The 20,975-nt window shown below is 38.5% G+C and overlaps 1 protein-coding gene across 1 annotated transcript in view; it reads right to left on the reverse strand.

Annotated features, from left to right (window-relative positions):
- The window catches only part of EYS (eyes shut homolog), a 906,089-nt gene that overhangs the window by 651,478 nt on the left and 233,636 nt on the right, over window positions 1–20,975 (reverse strand). The window contains 1 exon segment of the mRNA XM_075747398.1: window positions 562–675. Within this exon segment, the coding sequence (XP_075603513.1) occupies window positions 562–675 (114 nt within the window).

The following is a 20,975-nucleotide window of genomic DNA, read 5'->3' on the forward strand; positions in this document are numbered from 1 at the left end:
TTTTCTTGAAACCACTCATTTGTTCGTACGCTTCTGATAACACTGAGCAATATGCATTTTTAAAGAAGCAGACCGAAAGTGCTGAAAATCACATTATTTTTGTCTGTGAAAGTTTTAATAGATTTTTGTATTGAAGATATATTACAGTCATTATTATGGCATTTGTAATTTTCTTGCTATGCTCAGTCATAAAGCTGCAAGTTAGTACATCAGGATAAAACATTTTCTTTGTAAGTTTATTGATTACATTTTCTGTGGCTTTCACATACTGCTCATTTGTGTTTTCTCCACTCCTTCAGACTTTGCTAAAATCATGAGGTTCTATCTGAAAAAAGTATCACTTACAAGTATATCTATTTCCATTCTTAATGAGCATGCTTGTTCTATTGGGTGCCTTGGTGGACAAAGATGCAAATAAGACTTCAGAAAAGAATGAATAACTTTCATTGAATGGAAATTTTAACAATGGTTTTGAAGACTGTCAGGAAGATGTTTTGCGGACTGCAGGCAATTTTGAAAATTGTCAAAGATAATAAAAATAAATTATTTTGAACAACTTACCTTCAGGGCAAAAACAATCATAGCTGTTGACATCATTCTGACAGACAGCACCATTCAAGCAGGGAGCTGAATCACACTCATTCATTTCTATTTCACAATACTGGCCTGAAAAATCTGCAAAAGAAGCAAAATAAGCTTTGAATTTTTTCATCTTTATGTGTGCTATTAGCATGAAACTTTTATTCCGAATGTTCTTCTGTAATTAAAACCAAGAGGTGTTACGATCCATATTCCTCTGCAAAAGGAAACTGGAAGCTTCTATATTCTTATTCAATATTACAAATACACGTCTTTATTGCTGGAATAAAGCAATAAATGAAGTAGGAAGTACTACCAGAAAGAAAGAAGACATTCATAGCAGTATGCAAACAATCTACAGATTTTCAAGTGTTTTGCTTGCATTAGAGTCACTTTAGTATTTTATAATATCTTTTTTGAATTTTGCCATGTTAATCTGAGAGTACATCAGTTCTCTCTCATCCAATGTCTGGTGCTTTCTACTGTGGAGAGGAGCAGTAGAAAAATGCAGAGTACAAATGCATTGAGGTGTAACAAACACATGCCATATGAGTCAGGTCTTCAGCACGAGTGAAGTGCACAGCTTAATTACAATAGATGAGGATGCTGTCCATGTTGCTAAAAGAAGGAAAGTAGACATCATTAAACCAAAAATCATTAAAACAATAAGTGTGAGGAGGAAGGACCAGCAGAGAGGAGCTGTTATGGACTGACCACAGCCCACATTCCCCATCCCCTGCGCTGCTTGGGCTGGGGAGGAGGTAGAGGAGTAGGGAATGAAGGGGTGAAGTTGAGCCTCAGGAGAAAAACAGGGATGGGGAAGATGTTGTTTTAATTTGTCTTTGTTTCTCACTAGGCAAACCTACATTAATTGGCAATAAATTAAAGTGATTTTCCCCAATTTGAGTCTGTTTGACCCGTGACAGTAACTAGTAAGTGATCTCCCTGTCTTTAGCTCAACCCATAAGCTTTTTCATCTTTTCTTGTCCCGTCTTCAGAGAACGGCTGGCTGGGGGATCTGACAGCCAGGCAAGGTCAACCCACCACATGTCTATACCTTTGTTCTATGTTAATTCCAAATATCAACACTAATCTTTGCGAAACCATTAGTACATTCAGTTTGATTGGGAGTACAAAATAAATCTTATCTATGTTGTTACTAAAATAAAATAAAAAAATAAATCCATATATATGAAAGTGTTCCTGTTGAATGTTTTTCTTCTTTTCTTCTGTTCAGTTTCTTTCCACGTACCTTAGCTTTATATTAGGTTCCCAGGACGTGAATTGTGAAAGATGTATAGTGAAATCATGCCACATTGTTAAAAAGTTGTTTATTTATGTAAAGGGGAAAAAAAATCCCATTTTTTAAATTTTCTTTAAAAAAAATTTTTAAAACCACCAAATAAAAACAAATCAATAAATTAAAACATTTGTATATGTTAGGAAACATAGATGATTTTACATCTTTCCTTCCTATTTTTACATCACCTTTAAAGTCCCTCAACCTTATCTCATTTAAAAAAAAAAAATTAAAAGCCTTCAGAATCATCCTGAAATGTCAATCTATGATGCATTTGTGAATACCAGAAAAAATAATTTGTTTAGAGTTGATATTTGTGTCAGCAAAATAACAACAAATGCAGATAAATAATGGAGTGTCCCAGTGCGATCAATGTGTGAGTTCTTTTCCCTCTTTCTTGCAGAATTTATTTGTGAATTCTAATATACGACTGAGTTCTCACATAAGATAGAGAGCACAACCTGCACAGAATACAAGAGAATTCAAATATCAGGCACGCTTTCAGACAATGTCCTTTTCAGTCTTGGCTTACACGTAACTTTTTTAGAAGGCACCACACAATCATCAGTATTTGGATTACTCTGGATTATTTGGTATCATGTATTTCCCATTATCCTACCTAACTGTCAAAGAAAATGTTGATAATACGTAGTTAATATAATGATGGTAGAGTGTACAAATCATGCAGATTAATATGAGGTAAACTGTAATTCTCATGTTCATTTCACAGATGTTATAGTTTACTAACATTGATTTTTGATTAAGACGACATTATTTTTCCAAAAGGCTTTCTTTCTGAAGTGAAACATGTTTCCACTTGCAGATGTAATAAAAGAAAAGCAAGCAGTGCTCTTCTGGTTGGAGCACTGTTAAAGTCAAACCAGGGAACTCCATGCTGTTCCTTCCAGGTTAGTTTTTTGTCACTCTGTTGCATTGTGGAACTGGCCTCAATAACCTAGGATGTCCCCATTTGTCCAAAGTTCCAATTTTTATTTTTATTTTTTTATTCATTATTGTCCCAGCACTTGGATATTTGATAACAGACTTATTTTTCCAAAAAGTGGAAGTATCATAGAATTATTATACAGCATTCAAGTCCTGAACTAAATTTGTCTAATTTGTTTTTCACTACAAATCAAGTTTCCTCATTAGCTGGTTATCTTTACTTATACATATCTTTACTATACCTTTTACATATCCTTTTGATACTATATGATATTTTAAATGTAGCCTGTAAGCACATATTCAAGATAAAAAGTAAACCAAGATCTGAAATATTTGGATGCAGCTGTGCTCCCAGGAAAAGCACAGCATGGGAGCAAGCTAAATATTGCACTAACCCTTCATGCAGGCTCAAATACACATCTATGTCCGGTTCATTTCAGTTGAGAGTAGGTGAGCTTTCTCACATCGAGCCCACCCTACACGCATTGTTTCAATATCAAAATTACCAGCCTGGTTTTCTTTCTTGAAGATTAAAACCATACACAAAAATATTATTACTGCAGGGGCTACCAGTGTAGATACTTGTAACGTGAATGTTTGGACGATCAAGGTTGCAGCATGAAAAGTGCTGGTCAACTTTTTAATGCCCTCCTCACTAACATGTTTGTTGGCAATGTCCTTGAACTGCTCTTTCAGCAGCCTCATTCCTCAAACAGGTTCCTATCGTCATGGAGACAAAACTTTGTGTGTTACACCTCCTACAGAACCAGAAACTGGCATAATATGATGTTTCTGCCTCTCTCTCTGATCTACCACCTGGAATCAAGCATGCTTGCTGTCCTTGTGTGTTACAACGTCACCATGGTCCATCCTTAGCTCAAGAAGAAAACAGCTCATAGAGCTAATTGATCCTCAGTAAAGTTTTCCTGGGCACAGGGTCCACTGTCATTACATGCCTGTAGCCTTTGTCTTCATTATTCCTGCAGGTTTTCTCTAAATTAGACTTCCTTACATCATTTAACCTTTCTGGCTTATTTGCAAGTGATATGGAAAAGAACTGATTTCCCTTCTCTTTGTAGATTTTTACATATCTTGATTTTTTAATGTACATATCATAATAGATGTTTCCACTCAGTCTTCTGTTGCTTAAAAAACCCCCAAACAATTTCTTCTACATTTCCTCATAGTTCTTGTTCATTAGCTCTCTGATGAGTCAAGTTACTGTCTTTTTTTGTTCCTGTACTCATGTATGATGCAGTATTGTAACTCAGGCTTTAATTTCCAGTGTATCCTTACATATTACACTTCTTAGAACAATATTTGTTATATTTTTACAACCGTGTGGTGTTTGTGAATCATGTCTAGCTTAAATCACCTATAGATCCCAAATTACCCTCCGCAGAACTACAATTTAAGTAGTGTTTCACATTTTTTATATGTGCAGTTTATTCCTGCATAGGTACAATCTTTACACCCATGCATATTCTTAGCTTGTAGATTCTTAGATCTCTTTGTGAGATTTTATAATTTAAAAGCCAGAAAGACTTGCAAAATCTCACTGCTTGACAGAGTCCAACAAATGTTGATATCTTCTGAATTATTTTTAGTATGATCCCATTGACTAAAGATTGTTTCATGGTCTTAAAAACACAGAACCTTTTTTGTTGAATTGAGCCTTTGTCCAACTTATGATTACATAGTTGGTAATTTTGAAGGAGTTTTTTTTGCATATTCCATATTGACCTACTTTTTATTCTTTTATGTAATTTATCATAACTTCATATTCTTCCAGAAATAGAGCTGTGGATATCACAAACTTAAACTTGTTTAAACCACTTAAATCAGGAATTATATGTGACATGTTTGATGATCTAATTGCTGAGATAATTGCATTTTAACACTTGGCCACTATCACTGGGCATTGTAAAGGAAAGAAAAAAGAAACTTAAACCAACCAAATATCCCAGTCCATTTGTAGTCACAAGTGATTTCATATGTAAACACTAATGTTAGGAAGTGTGTGTCTCCAAACCCTTTCTAGTAATGATCACTATCTGGAAAGAAACACAACAGTCAGCAGGTGACCAATGTGTCTAGTTTCTACAAAACTGAGGATTGCTTAGGAAAGTTCCTCAGACTTCTTAGGATTATAGGCCACGAACAGGTCATTATATGAACAGTAACAACTCTGAAATTTTATTTTCTTTCCTGAAGATCCTCTATTTTTCAAAAACAAAATAGCTACTGAAGAGCTTGTATATTTTTCAATTGGGGTAATTTGGCAAAGAGCTCTAGCCTATTCAGAACAGTCTGATTACGCTTTTGAGCAAGCTTTGAACTTACTAGACTTTACATGGATGGCACACAGGATAGCTACAGCAGGTCACACCACTTAATAGGATAGCTGCTCATATGAAGTGCAAGTGGTAGAACACAGGCTGAGCTCTATGCTGTGATAACACAGTTTGCTATCTACCTGGTTTAAAGATATCATGATCTCATAGACACACATTGCGACTTTTACTTCCAAGGCTAGTCCTACCCAATCTGACTCTCTTCCACTTGGGAATTCAGAATAGGGAACTTGCCTACTGGAAATCAAAAACCCTCATGATGTAAAGTGATAGCTGATAGCTATTTTATCTGTGCAATGATAGAAACATGCTCAAGTACTCAGCCTACATATTTTATATGCAGTTCTGTATATGAAGAATTTTGCCTTAAAAAGAACTTTAAAAAAAAATAATTGTAAAATTAGACTCAATTCACAAACTACTAGATGGGTGCTGTGGTTTCAAACTTCCAATCAAAAACAGGACCACATGAATTAGGTTTAAAATCTGTTTTACATGACCAAACTTCCTAATGAGTGAAGACATTTAAAACAATTCTTCATATTTTAAACACAAACAATGATTTACCAATGTATTATGGGATTAAATATAATGAAAATGAAAAGCTGAGAGGCAAAATTAATTAATATAAATCCTTTATTATAAATTCTAGCAGACTACATACATGAATTATCAGAAGTGCAGTTTTTCTTTAATATAGAATTATTTCTTTAATGTATTGTAAGTTGGGAGCTTTGAAGAACATATCAGATTCCCAGGGAATTTACTAGTTGTTTCACAGGACTCATCAAAGTTCCTAATTTAAAAGTCCAGAAGAGTGAGTTTGGAGCCATATGTAATGATAATCGTGACATGCTAAAATTTAATATGTTAAGTTTTGCTACAACATCAAGTTGGTGCTGCAGAAACTGCAAAACTCTGAGACCAGAGCCTTTCTCAAAGTAATAATAAGAAAGTTGTTTCTTTCTTAAGCAGCAAATCTATAACTTCAAGGTTTTGTTATTTCTATCTGATTGCTCTGCAGATGCACAATTGGACATTCAGGAGGAGTTCTAACAAGATAACTCCTGCCAGCTTCAGATGATAGAGTAAAGGTTCAAGAGGTTAGATTGTTAAAGACAGATGGGAACCTTTATTCACTCCTTTTTAGACATACAGCTTTCTCAGAAACCATTTAAAAAATCTTTTCTCAAGGGACTGGTAGAGAACAGATATCCAATACCTGATTTCTCAGGACTTTCTTGTTTTATAATATTGATAGGTAAAATAAAGCATTATTTCTTTAGCAAGTTTACGTTTAGTATCTTTTGCATTTCCTTCTGCATTTTCTATGAAGTTTGGCCTAAACCTCATTTTCCATATAGTATGCTTGAGATGAGGAGAATTGAAACTTTTGCCACTTACTCCCTTTAAGTTAAATATCATGAATTATTAGCTAACAACTGTTACTGTCACAAATTCTTGCTGGTTTTCTTTCCTGCTAGGAGGAAGGTAAGAATTTCCTGATGTCATAGAGCAAAAGAGGAGGGTTGGGAAACAAAGCTGTAATGAAGAGATATTCTTTTAATACAATGAGAGATAAAGAAAATTCTTCAATATGTTAGCTGCTGTTATTAGCCACCAAAATGTCAAGTTACCATCACTTTTATTTATAATAAAGAATCTTCATGATTTGGCCTCTTTGAACAATTCCGTATGGAAAAGATGAGACAACACTACTGTTCTCATCTTTCACGGTAGCAGTAACCATCTTTTATCTTGTGTCCAACTAAGGGGGGGTCACCCAACTAAAAGAAAAAGAAATAGATATACCAACTTATTAGAAGTGCTCAGAAATGGAAGAAAAAAGAAAAGGTATTGAAGATTTTACAACATTTTTCTACAATGTGGCATTACATCTCAGAAAAAAAAAAGATTTTTTTTCAGACTAACAAGAGACCCACACAAATTACAGGAAAAAAAAAAAGTCTCACTTTCTGAGAAGCCATAGTTTGGAAAGCAATCCTGTTAAACTGTGATTGACAATTTTCTTCCCTTCAAAAGTATTCTGTACCATCACTTCCATATAGTTCACAATAAGACATAGAGCTCAGTTTACCTCCAAAGACTAGGCAGCTGGGATCCCTTGTTAGATTTCTTTAAATAAAGATTGAAAAGAAGACTGTCCGCTTCCCTCCAAATGGAGAAAATACCAAAGACAAAGAAAGAATTGAAAATACCAGTCAGAAAAACAAAATGAGATTTTTCTTAGAAATACAATCTGAAGATTGTCATCTCTAGAATATCATCCCAGTATAAACAGACAATGGATTGGAATTGAGTTGGATATTCAGAGAGCTGGCAGATGTTATTGCTAAGCTGCTCTCAGTCATCTTTGAAAGGTCATGGCAAACAGGAGAGTTGCCTGAGGACTGGAGGAAAGCCAGTATCACTCCACTCTTCAAAAAGGGCAGGAAGGATGACCCAGAAAACTACAGGCCAGTCAGCCTCACCTCCATCCCAGGAAAGAAACAGCTCATTCTGGATGTCATCTCTAAGGATGTGGAGGAAGAGAAGGTTTTCAGGAATGGTCAACATGGATTCACCAACGGGAAATCATGCTTGATCAATCTGATAGCCTTCTATGATAGCATGACTGGCTGGGTGTATGAAGGGAGAGCAGTGGATGTTGTCTACCTTGACTTCAGCAAGACTTTTGACACTGTCTCCCGTAATATCCTCGTTAACAAGCTTAGGAAGTGTGGGTTGGATGAGAGGACACTGAGATGGGTTCAGAAGTGGCTGAATGGCAGAGCTCAGAGGGTTGTGATAAGTGGCACAGTCTGGTTGGAGGCCTGTAGCTAGCAGTGTGCCCCAAGGGTCAGTACTGGGTCTGGTCTTATTCCACATATTCGTCAATGACCTGCACGAGGAGACAGAGTGTACCCTCAGCAAGTTTGCTGGTGATACCAAGCTGGGAGGAGTGGCTGACACACTGGAAGGCTGCACTGCTATTCAGGGAGATCTGGACAGGCTAGAGAGTTGAGCAAAGAGGAATCAAATGAAATTCAACAAAGGCAAGTGTAGTGTCCTGCACCTAGGGAGGAATAACAGAAAGCACCAGTACAGGTTAGGGGCTGACCTGCTGGGAAGCAGCTCTGCAGAGAAGGATCTGGGAGTCCTGGTGGACAAGAAGTTCTCTATGAGCCAGCAATGTGCCCTCATGGCCAAGAAGGCCAATGGTATCCTTGGGTGCATTAAGAAGACTGTGGCCAGCAGGTCAAGGGAGGTTATCCTCCCCCTCTACTCTGCCCTGGTGAGGCCACATCTGGAGTATTGTGTCCAGTTCTGGGCTCCCCAGTTCAAGAAAGACAGGGAACTACTGGAGAGAGTCCAGCGGAGGGCTACAAGGATGACGAGGGGACTGGAGCATCTCTCTTGTGACGAAAGGCTGAGAGAGCTCGGTCTGTTTAGTCTGGAGAAGAGAAGACTGAGAGGGGATCTGATCAATTTACCTAATTTACCTCTCTTATGTTTTAGTTTATTATTTAACTCCTATACTTACTTTATTCTGTTCTTAATATATTAACTTAGGTCTGTATTCTCACCTATTAACAGGCATTAGTCAAATGACCAAACTGCAACAGTAAGAATGTGGGGTTTTAATTTTTAATTTTGGATAAATAAAAGGGTTGCACTGATCACTCAACTGTGAAGGTCAAAATTCCTTCTCCACACACTTTAAATTTTATATTGTCTGTTTAAAAATTTTACTCAGACTTTGCTTGCATAAAAGTATAAAAGCATGCCAAATCAAAGTAAAACTTCTTTATTTCTATTAGCAATCTTAATTTCAATATGGATTTCCCCAGAGAATATTGGGAGAAAAAAGAAAAAGAGGGATGGATATTAGTCATTGTCAAGTCCACAAACAGGAGTAGGTTGCAGTACATGGTCCAGCAGCCTCCTAGATGATCCTTTTGATTAAACTTGCATTTATCTTAGTTAATCTTTGTATTACTACACTTGTAAAGTGAACAAAAGTATATTGTATACAGTAATAGGTTATGAATTCACTACCTTATGATATAATGGCATGTGGCAGGTTTATTTTGTATAGATCATGGTACTTGATATACAGAATCACAAGATAGCTAGATCACATCACTAAAAATTGAACCACTTAAAAACCCCATAAGTTTGATTCTGTCCTCACTTATGCCATGGTAAATCAGAGCAATACAGCTGAAATTCAATGCAGTTTCCTAATATTGCTGTGAAACTGGTATGAGTATTAAACCATGCCCTATGTTTCTTCAGACAGCGTGGTGTTTCTGAGCCAAATGCAATGTTTGAAAAGTTCTAGGTTTTGGCAATATTTACTTTCTTACAAAGTCCTAATACTGCTGTCCTTGGAACCTACAAAATAATAAGTGTATTAGGATGTGATAAAAGGATTTTAATAAGTAATTAAATCATATCAACATCTGTTTAATATAAATTTTTTTAATACAATAAAATTTGTATTAAGTCAGAAGATTTCTCAGTCGTAGTACAGTATATTAATTCTTCAGGGAAAAGATCCCTCTGAAACTTATATATCTAGATATATACACATTTTTTTCCCTTCTCTATATATCTACACTTCTTGGCCACTGCCTCACAGGCTTGAATCCCATTTTGCCAAATTTATAATGATTAACTCCATAGTAGCTGAGTCTGTGGCTGTCTGTTCTTGTATCAATGATGCAAGTTTGTACAAACATCAAGGGACAAAGACGGAAATGTCATCACCCAGGACATCCCAAAACACCATCCTTCTAAGGCATGGGGTCTGAGAGTTTGACTACCCTATGTTCAGAGTAGAAACTGTTTGCAAGCAGTGATAGCACCTTTCAGGTGAGGATTAGGAGGCAAAGAAATAGTGTGGCAGGAGAGAAAATTGTGTTTGAGCACTACTTTTCTTCCAAGCATTACTTTCTTCCTTGTTTCCTCTGCATCAGGGAGGAGCTACAAATTGGGAGGAAACAGGAAAATTCTCCCATTCACCCTGACTACTGCCTTCCAAGTCCCTGTTCTTTCAGACCTGTAGCTGTACTGCTGACCAGCAGAGACATGCCAAATCATCAAGGAAATTTGAGGAAAGAAGGCAGTAAAGAGATGACTATGATGCAATGTTAAAGGAAGGTAGGAATGAGGACAAATTATTTCAAGTAAACAGTATCCTGCCCTGTTTACTGTATCACACACCTGGTTCCTCCAGTTGCCTACCACAGTCAGCCTCCTTTTTAGCTTCTGCCTTTTTTCTCTGTTTTATTAAGCTGTTACTCTTAGATGACCTATTCAATGGCTTTTTCCCTCTAAATAACCTGCCTTTAATCCACCTTTAAGGATTCTTTAAATAATTCTTTAAACATGGCTCATAAAAGTAAGTAACTGAAGTCTATGCTGGTAACAGTTTTCCTCAATAGACTGTCTTGTAGAGGAGAATGAATAAATGGAAATAATTTTGCAGAAATACATCACAATGTAAAAAATAATTTTGCTTTCAGGTGAAATTATCGAACATGTGAAGTTGTTTTATGGATTATGTTGTGTGATTAGAGACTCATCTCCACAGACGCAAAGGAGCACAGAGATACGATGGCAGGCGGGGGCACCCCAGTCGGGGACACCAACCCCCACCTTGGCTGCCCCCCAGTCTGTCCCAGGGTAACCTCAGCCCCAGGGGACAGGGGAGACCCCGCACCAGGAGTCAGCAGGGGCAGCACCTCAGGCACCTCGCAGACTGCAGGGATCACTGCTCAAGGGTCCAGGGCTCATTGTGGGGTGCAGGGAAAGAGCGTTTGGAGATTATACAAGGCTAGTTATGGGATGTTCAGAGGAGGAAGTAGTGCAGGAAAATAGAGGGATAAGGGTATAAAAAGTGCTGGTGACCTGTAAACAGGTTCTGGTCAGTGTGTGTGTCTGACCATGTCCTGTGCCTGACTGGTCTTTTCTTCTTATTAAAATCCATTTCTAACTAATTTCCTGGGTGAGGCACTCTCTATTCTGTGCCCATGTGTGTGTGTGGGGGTATCTGAGTGCCAGCAATGGGAGCAGGACCATGGGTCAGAGGGGCTGTGTGTCTGGGGATCAGCAACTGGAGAGACCAGGGTGCATACGCTTGGTGTGGGTGCTTATGTCAGAGTGTGCAAACATCAGACTGGAGTACTCAGCGAGCGGGATAAGAGAGTTGGGAGCCAGGTGTTGGGGCTGCCCTAATTCTAGACTGGATACTGGAGTGACCAGAAGGTCTGTGAGTTGGCTACTGGCAGGACCAGGAGGTCCAAATGAGTGATTGAGGAGACTGTGAGATCTGCAGGCCAGCTCCTGATGAGGCCATGGGTCTGGGCCAGCTACTGGAGAGATGCGTTTGCATGTGTCAGTGTCACTGGGACACCAAGGGATCCTGGAGCCAGCTGCTGGGTAGTCTAAAGCCAGTTAGTGGAGGCACCCATGGGGGGGAGGTGTGTGTGTGGTGTGCATGTGCATGTGTCTCTGAGCATTTGTCTCTGTGTGTATAGGTGTGACTACCAGCAGCTGCCGTGGTGTGTAGCCTTGGGCTCTTCTGCTCAGGTACCAGCAACAGGGGAGAGTGGGATCCAGGGGAGGCTACTCGATAGACTGGGTGTCTGAGTCCAGCTGCTGGGGGGGGGATCCACATTGGATGTATGTACATACATATATATATATATTTTCCCCTGACTAACTTTAATCCTGGTTGGCCAGAGAAAGGGATCTGATGAGGCTGTTGGTGCTGTTTGTGTTTGTGCAAGTGCTATGCTCCCTGTCCGTGTTGGTCTGTGTGGCTGGCTGTGAGTATACATATGTATGTACTGTATTTGTGTGTGCGTGTGCCTGTTGGGAAAACCCTCCCAGCCTCGCTACTGGTGGGACCTGGTAGCGTGGAACTGCAGCAGTGTCCCCATTGTCGGGCTAATGGCTTCAGCAGCTCATAACAGATCAGACCTGTTTCCTTAGGAAATAGCGATTTGTTCTAAATTTCAGCCCTTTTCAGCAAACCACAACAGCACAAGATCTGTGTTCTTGGACATAGAAATACAGAGTTTAAATCATGGATATTATCGAGTAAGCTTTGAGCCACTCACGCTTTAACTTAGCTGATATTCCACTTTGTGACAATTTCAAGTATATGGCTGCATGGCTAAAGCTGGAAACAGTGGAAGGCATTAAACTGCCTTACTGTTTCGCCTAGAAACACAGAGCCAGAAATTCAGTTTGGCAGATCTACAAAACAACAAAAAAATTAAATTAGCTTTCACTGTGGGAAAACAGGGCAGAGCTAACCCACTTGCTCCTAACTTACATATGCCAGATGAAGACAAGATAAATTGGTATTCTCATAAATAGCAACCAAAGGTGCAAGATTTAATCTGAAGTAAAATGAAGTGTTCTAAAAGGCCTATAGTGTGAATCAAGACCTACATATATTAATTTGTTTTGATGATACTCAACACTGAAGAAACTTGAAAAAAAAGGCAAAATACTAAAAGCCCTGAAATGAGCTGATACTTTATACATTTAAAATGTAAAATGTAGAGCAGAAGAAAATACAAATAAATAGCTGTTTTGCATGTAAATGTATTAAAAATCTACAGGACAAATTCCTTTTGCTTGTGGTTTTTAGCATTTTGACCTTCAGGGAAAAAAAAGTGGTTAGGCATAGCTGCCAACCTACCTTAATGTAGTTTTTTACAGGCCAATTTTTAAAGTTTTAACTATTTAGAATTGCTTTCTCCTAGAAGTTCCATCCTTTTGAAAATGTTAGCTTCTGACACTTCCCTAAAGTTAACTGAGAACTAGCTGCCTAGGTGGAAACTAATTCGGATTGAATATCTAGTTATCTGTAATCTGGCCCAAAAAACTGTTTGTTGGGGGTTTTTCTGTTTGTTTGTTTGGTTGTTGTTGTTGTTGTTTTGGTTTGGTCTTTTGTCTGGTTGGGTGTTTTTTTCCTAAAAGGACAGAAAATTAACAATTGCACAGAAAAGCACCTCATTCTTAAAAATGGAAAAAAAGGCTTTTCAATACTACTCTCCTCTTTCCTAGCATTCCCTATTTCAGAAATTATCTCCTGAAAACACCATTTTGTAGGGAGCTTCTTAACAGAGATACTGACAAGTGTATTACTCGGGTCATTTTTTAAATAAATCATTAACATTCTTCTAGTTTTTGTTAATAGTGTGAAAATGTTTTTGGATCTACTGCTGCCCTTTTAGAATCAGAAAAAACCCACACACATTTTGATCCTACCATCAGCAACAGTCCTACCATTGGAGAGAGTCTGAAATCTGAGGAAATCATAGTGACTCAAGAGCTGCCAGTCCTCAACATGTCTGGTTGGGATGTTGCAACAATTCCCTGTGACAAGTCATGGCAGGGACACCCTTTCTCAGGAGGGATGTAAATGTTCTTGACATTCTGAGGATATTTGTTACAGGAGGACTATTAGGCAGGGGAAATATAGGCACAAATACAGAACTGCAGATAGCAGAGACTGGGTTTTAAAGGTTGTCATTATATAGTTCACTTCATGCTGTTGCAGCTGTTCAGAGCTGCCTTTGGTATATTACAAACCGAAGGATTGGGAGGGAAGAAATTAAAGGCATGAGCTGAATCTGTCTTTAATAGAATTGTTTGGTGTACACAGTGTGAATTATCCACTCTGAAAGATTTGAAAGGAAAACATATTGATAGCTTTTTATTTGTCTCTTTCTTGTCACATCTTTAAGAGAATTTTTCCTGCAGACAGAAAACAATATAAATGCAATTTCTATTTATATTAATTGGTTTCTACTGAAATAGATTATTCATTTTCAATATAATATCATATACTTTGATTATATTTATTTCTTGCTGATCAGAATGCTGACAAACGACACCTCTTCCACAAACACCAATTAGCTAGCTCTCCTTGTGTACAGCAAGAACATGAGGAAGACTAAGCTTCATTGGCATTATTTTAAAATCAAGAATGACTTAAGAAGGGTGGTTTTAACTACATTATAATCCACATATTCATACTTAATTACTTGCTTTTAATATAATAAAATTAAGGTAGACAAGAAAATAGAAGAAATTAGTCAATTAAAATAAAATATATCTGCATGCTTGAAATTGTACCAGCTTGATGATAGGATTTTAACTGGGATATCATACAAGTTTCACTACTTCCATACACATGAAAATATGAAAAGAAGTTGATATGACTGTAAACATGGAATGTAAAATTATTTCTAGTGTGATAGTACACTGTGCTGTGTGAGGGAAAATAGTATGTTTGTGTTTATTTAGCTTTTCCTTTCTTCCCACTTGTAAAGGCTGCAGAAATGAAGCATGCAGCTTTGTGATGTGAATATATCCACACCAGTGCTTTGCTGTACAACTATGTCAACAAAGTCTTTCAAGAGTACACTGAGCCTACGATTTCACAGTCAAAATCAAAGAATCACAGAAAGGTTGAAGTTATAAGGGAACTCTGGAAGTAATCAGATCCAAACCTTCTGCTCAAACAGGGTGACCTAGGTCCAGTTGCCCAGGATCATGTCCAGGCAGCTTTTGAGTATCTCCAAGGATGGAGACTCCACAACCTCCGTGGGCAACCTGGGTCAGTGCTGAGTCACCCTCACAGTAAAAGTGTTTCCTGATGTTGAGAGGGAACCTCCTCTGTTTCAGTTTGTGCCCATTGCCTTTGGTCCTGCCACTGGGCACCACTGAAAAGAGCCTGGCTCTGTCTTTGCAACCTCCCTTCAGGTATTTATACAGACCGATGAGATCTTCCTTGAGCTTTTTCTTCTCCAGGCTGAACAACCCCAGCTCTCTCAGCTTTTCCTAACAGTAGAGGTGCTCCAGTCCCTTAATCATCTTTGTGGCCCTTTATTGCGCTTTCTCCAGTAGTTCCATGTTTCTCTTGTACTGGAGAGCGCACAACTGGACATAGTACTCCAGGAGTGGCCTTACCAGTGCTGAGTAGTCAACATGATGTTTCTTTACTGAAAGCCCCCATAAAACCATAAGTCACGAATAGGAAGAAGACAGAATCTGCAAGCACAAAACCAAAGTAACTTTTCATTCAGATTACCTGCTTTAGGGAATCAAACATAATTTTCATTCTTGCAGTGGTTATAAGTTTATTGCAGTATTTTAAAGGAGGCTTTTTAGTGTTGTCGAACATCAACACTGCAGTAGCAATGACCATATTGTATTAAGTTATAAAATAGAACTTAATTTATTCAAATATCACCCGTACCAGTGGCACTGGCAGTAAATACCAGCTGTTTATTGGTTCATATGCGGATGCAGAATACATATTTCCTTTCCCTCCTCATACATACTGGTATAACGTTTACCTTGCCTCTCCAAACTTTTGTCCTCCACACTCTTATCCCATAGGATGACTTTGGCAACCCTATCACCATACTCTAGGAACTAGGAAACAATTCTGTTCCTTCATCCATCCAACTCCTCTCTCCATCAGCCAATAAGTGCTTTCAAAGAGACACCTGCTCCATGAATAAATATTGCCATGCAGTCCAGTGAAAAGGCATATGTCCCATAAGTAAATATTTTCATGCAGTTGAGAGCATATTTATGGGAGTCTTTTGTGTAAAAATATATTGATGTAATCTGTGGCTTAATTTATATATATAATATAATAAATATAATATCATATCATATCATACATATAAATGTATAGCATAGTATGGTATGGTATGGTATGATATAGTATAAAACACACTGTAATTCAGAGCTTGAGCATAAAGTAGTGGGTTTGTATTAGCATAAAAAGTAGGTAAACAAATTATGATCTGCATAAATATTTTGACATTGCCTTCCCTGAGTGGCAAATAGCTATCGTCAGAGCATGTAACAGATGATGCAGCTGCTACACAACTTTTCTCTACACAAAACTCAAGAGTAAAATATGTCTGAAAGATGAATTAAAAATATTAAATTAGGTTATTGCAAGGAAGGAATTGCTAACTGACACTTTCTGGGGCTGCAGGTCTGCAAAAATATAGCATAATTATTTACTAAGGATATAGTTTCTTTTTTTCTTCTTTTTGCCAGCACACTCCTACACCAAAGTAATTAGTTTCAGCTCTCAGACTTTATACCTCTTTATTTAGACTTCATCCTCATCTGGAGATGAGCTCTCTGTTTCCACTGGTACTAGCCTGTATTGAGTTTGCGTGGCAAAGTTTTGGTAGCAGGAAGGCTACAGGGGTGGCTTCTGCAAGAAGCTGCTAGAATGCCAACCGGCTTCAAGATGGACCCCCCACTGGCCAAGGCCGAGCCCATCAGTGACGGTGGCAGCACCTCTGGTATAACAGAGTTAAGAAGGGGGCAAAAATGCTGCACAACAGCATCCAGGAGAGAGAAGTGACAATATCTGAGAGGAACAACCCTGCAGACACCAAGGTCAGTGAAGAAGAAGGGGAGGAGGTGCTCCAGGCGCCAGAGCAGAGATTCCCCTGCAGCCTGTGGAGAAGACTGTGGTGAGGCAGGCTGTCCCCCTGCAGCCCATGGAGGATGATGGTGGAGCAGATATCCACCTGCAGCCCATGGAGGACCCCACGTCAGAGCAGGTGGAGACACCTGAAGGAGGCTGTGACCCTGTGGAGACCCCATGCTGGAGCAGGCTCCTGGCAGGACCTGTGGACCCATGGAGAGAGGAGCCCACGCCAGAGCAGGTTTGCTGACAGGACTTGTGACCCCATGGGGGACCCACGCTGGAGCAGTCTGTTCCTGAAGGTCTGCATCCCATGGAAAGGACCCACACTGGAGCAGCTGGTGAAGAACTGCAGCCTGTGGGAAGGACTCACGCTGGAGAAGTTCATGGAGGACTGTCTCCTGTGGGAGGGACCCCACACTGGAGCAGGGGAAGAGTGTGAGGAGTCCCTCCCCTGAGGAGGAAGGAGCAGCAGAGACAACGTGTGATGAACTGACTACAACCCCCATTCCCCATCCCCCTGTGCCGTTGTGGGGAAGAGGTAGAGAAAATCGTGAGTGAAGTCGAGCCTAGGAAAAAAGGAGGGTTGGGGGGAAGGTGTTGTCTTTCAAGATTTGGTTTTATTTTCTCATTACTTCACTCTGATTTTATTGGTAATAAATTAAAATAATTTTCCTGAGTTGAGTCTGTTTTACCCATGATGGTAGTTGGTGAAGTGATCTCTCCCTGTCCTTATGTTGACCCATGAGCCTTGCATTATAGTCTCTCTCCCCTGTCCAGTTGAGGAGGGGAGTGATAGAATGGCTTTGGTGGGCACCTGGTGTCTAGCCATGATCAACCCACCACATAGCCATCATTTTCTCAGCTAATGGAAAGATAAAGTCAAGAAAAGGAAAAAGATTCACTAGGAAGGAATTTTGTGGGAGCAACGTTGCTTGCAAGAGTCTTTTATATACACAAAGTTGTTTAAAAAATAGAGTAATTTTTATAGAATTATAGATATTCTGTAAAAACATATATACAGTCAGCTGATTCATAACCATGTTTCATATGTCAAAACCTCAGCATTATTTTGTTTTTCAGCGACTAATGTTAAGGAATAAATCATAAAAGGAAAAAATATTTTCAGTGTGTCATAAATAATCCAAGAAGCTGTGGGTCAAATCTAAAAAATGCAGTTGTTCCAATAGAAAAAAATGGAATGAAGATATGTTTCTAATATTTGATATTTCAGAATTATGATTCCACCTAAAAAAATAGGTCTAAATAATTCCTTCTCATTCTTAACAGAGAGGCCACAACCACAGAAAAAGTAATATCTGCATTATGAGTATGTCAGAGAAATGAGAGACTTCCTGAGCCCTATAGGTATCCTGCTTAACAAGAACTCCCTGGATGCTTAAATCTATTAGATCATGTCCTTACTCACTAAAGACAAGAAATCTTTGCTATTAAATTTTATTTTTAATAATGCACCTATTTGTAGATTAGGAAACAATGTAGATCTATCTTTTGTATAACTCCATTAGTTTCTACAAAATTACACTAATACAACTGTGGTCTAGGATCAACTTCATGGGAGTTTGAATTCAGATACTTTACATCAAAGTAATAGGTTTATGAAGTTTTAAGAGTCCCAGACATTTTCCAGAGATGAAAGCATAAAACTGAAAAATATTTTATGTTACAGTCTTTAAAGTCTCAAGTCTTAAAATGTCAAACTAAGCCAGATACTGAAGTAGGTTATATGTGCTTCTTTTGCACAGGTTGTGTGCTGAAAAATAAGGTGCATTTGGAAACTGAACTGTCTACATGTCCAGCAATGAAGTGTGAACTCTCCTTGTTGAGATCACGTTTTTTTGTCTTGCAAGACAAAAAGCAAGATCATTGCTTTATTAAAAGCCTCCTCTGAGAACAAAGGAACAACCATTCAATCCATAGAACTGGTTGGACAGAAAGCCAGAGAAATGGCACAGTATTTTCTACTTCAAATGCATATTGGCAAAATATAGGAAGGCTGTCATTAGAGGAAAGCACTCCTTTTTAAGAAAATGTAAGAAAGAAGTTTTTTACAGTGAGAACATTCACTCGAACAACCTCCCCAGGGACATGGTAGAGGCCTCATGACTGGAGGTTTTCAAAATGTGACTGCACAGGTTGCTAGATAATCTCATCTAGGCTTCATTTCCCATGAAAGGTTGGACCAATGATCTTTTGAGGTCCCTTCCAACCTAGGCTGTTCTATGATTCTATAACAAAAAAGTATGTAAAAAAGGCTAGTAAATGACCAGGGAAACAGACACTCTGTCATGCAACAGAAGACTCAGAAAGTTTAGATTCTCTAGTGTAGCAAAATGTAGGCTGAAAGGACATACGAGTGTTTCTCCTAAATCTGTCAATGAGAAAAATCACTAAAAAAGATGAACAACTATTTAAGTTAAAGGATAAGTATCAGAGGTACAAAGTGATATTGATTTTTCACAAACAAATTTAAATTACATAGTAGGAAACCTTAATCAGCAGAGAGCAGTGAGATTCTGGAATAATCTTCCAGCTGGAATGGTTAGGATGAAAGATCACTGACTCTGAAAAGTATTTTTTACATTACTAGTTGCAGAAAGTCAAAACTTGATTAGTGTAGGAAAACAGTTTGTAAGAAGGGTGGTTATCATCACCAGAGACTGGAATTATTAGTTCAGAAAGTCCCTTCTACTCAGGCATTCTTGATTTTTTTTTGTTTGTTTGTTTTATTTTAACAATATTCAACTAAATAAATGTTTTTTTTCTGAAAAGTCTGGGAGTATAACCAGCATGAAAATTATAGTAGTATAGAATCATAGAATCATAGAATCTTTAAGGCTGGGAAAGACGTCCATGATCATCAAGTCCAACCATCAACCCAACACCACCATGTCTACTAAACCATGTCCTGAAGTGCCACGTCTACACATTATTTGAATACCTCCAGGGATGGTGACTCCACCACCTCTCTAGGCAGCCTGTTGCAATGTCTGACCACTCTTCCGGTGAAGAAATTTTTCCTAATATCCAATCTAAACCTCCCCTGACGCAACTTGAGATCATTTCCTCTTGTCCTTTTGCTTGTTCCTTGGGAGAAGAGACCAACACCTACCTCACTACAACCTCCTTTCAGGTAGTTGTAGAGAGCAATAAGATCTCCCCTCAGCTTCCTCTTCTCCAGGCTAAACAACCCCAGTTCCCTCAGCTGCTCCTCATAAGACTTGTGCTCCAGTCCCTTTACCAGTTTTGTTGCTCTTCTCTGGACACACTTCAGCACCTCAATGTCCTTCTTGTAGTGTGGGGTCAAAAAGTGAACAAAGTATTTGAGGTGCAGCCTCACCAGAGCTGAGTACAGGGGCAGTACTGCAGCAGCAGCAGCAGCAGCAGCAGCAGCAGCAGTAGTAGTAGTAGTAGTAGTAGTAGTAGCAGCAGCAGCAGCAGCAATAATAATAATAATAATAATAATAATAATAATAATAATATAAATAGAGTAGTTCAACAATTTGACAACAAGTAAATTGGGAAATTGATCTGATCACTAAGGTCTGGTTTGCTGCTTTTCTTTTTCTCTTTTTCTTTTTCAAAATAGTAGGTTATCAAATTTGGATTGCAAGTGAAAACAGGAAATATCTGTACATGTTTGTGCTATTTATGATTTCTTCAGAGAGCTCCATGCCAACTTCAGTGGTGCAGCTACTTGACAAAAAGATATAGGATTCAGTTGTCTAGATGTAGCTTCCTTCTGCTATTTGAGATGTTCTGGGGTGTTAAAGATATATGCAAAGGATAGATGTCTTGGGGAGTCTTGGGGTCCAAAATGTTAGTAGATACTTATATTCAGGCAACTGAATCTCCCCTTTGGAGCACCTGTGTAGATGTAAATTTAACACACTGTCAATCTTTTGACAGAATCATTAATTTAGTTTGGAAGAATCCCTGGATGTCACCGTGTCTAGATTTCTGCTCAAAGCAGATCCAATTAGATCAGTTTGCTCAGGACTTGGCTCAGTCAAACTTGGAGTATATCCAAGTGTATTGATTCCACAACTACCCTGGGAAACCTGGCCAAGTTTTCAACCATCCTCATGTTAAAAAAAAAAAATAAAAAATTAAAAATCTAATCATCATAAAAAATAAAAAAATTAAAAATCTAATCATCATTTAGAGATTGGAGAGGTCTGTTGTCTCTTCTCCAATCATTGACCCCTTCTGAGAAGACTCTGGCTCTGCCTTCTGTATAGCCTTCCATTAGGTACTTGTAGACAGCAATAAAATCACCCTTACT

This window comes from Balearica regulorum, chromosome 3 (genome assembly GCF_011004875.1).
Source record: "Balearica regulorum gibbericeps isolate bBalReg1 chromosome 3, bBalReg1.pri, whole genome shotgun sequence".
NCBI lineage: Eukaryota > Metazoa > Chordata > Aves > Gruiformes > Gruidae > Balearica > Balearica regulorum.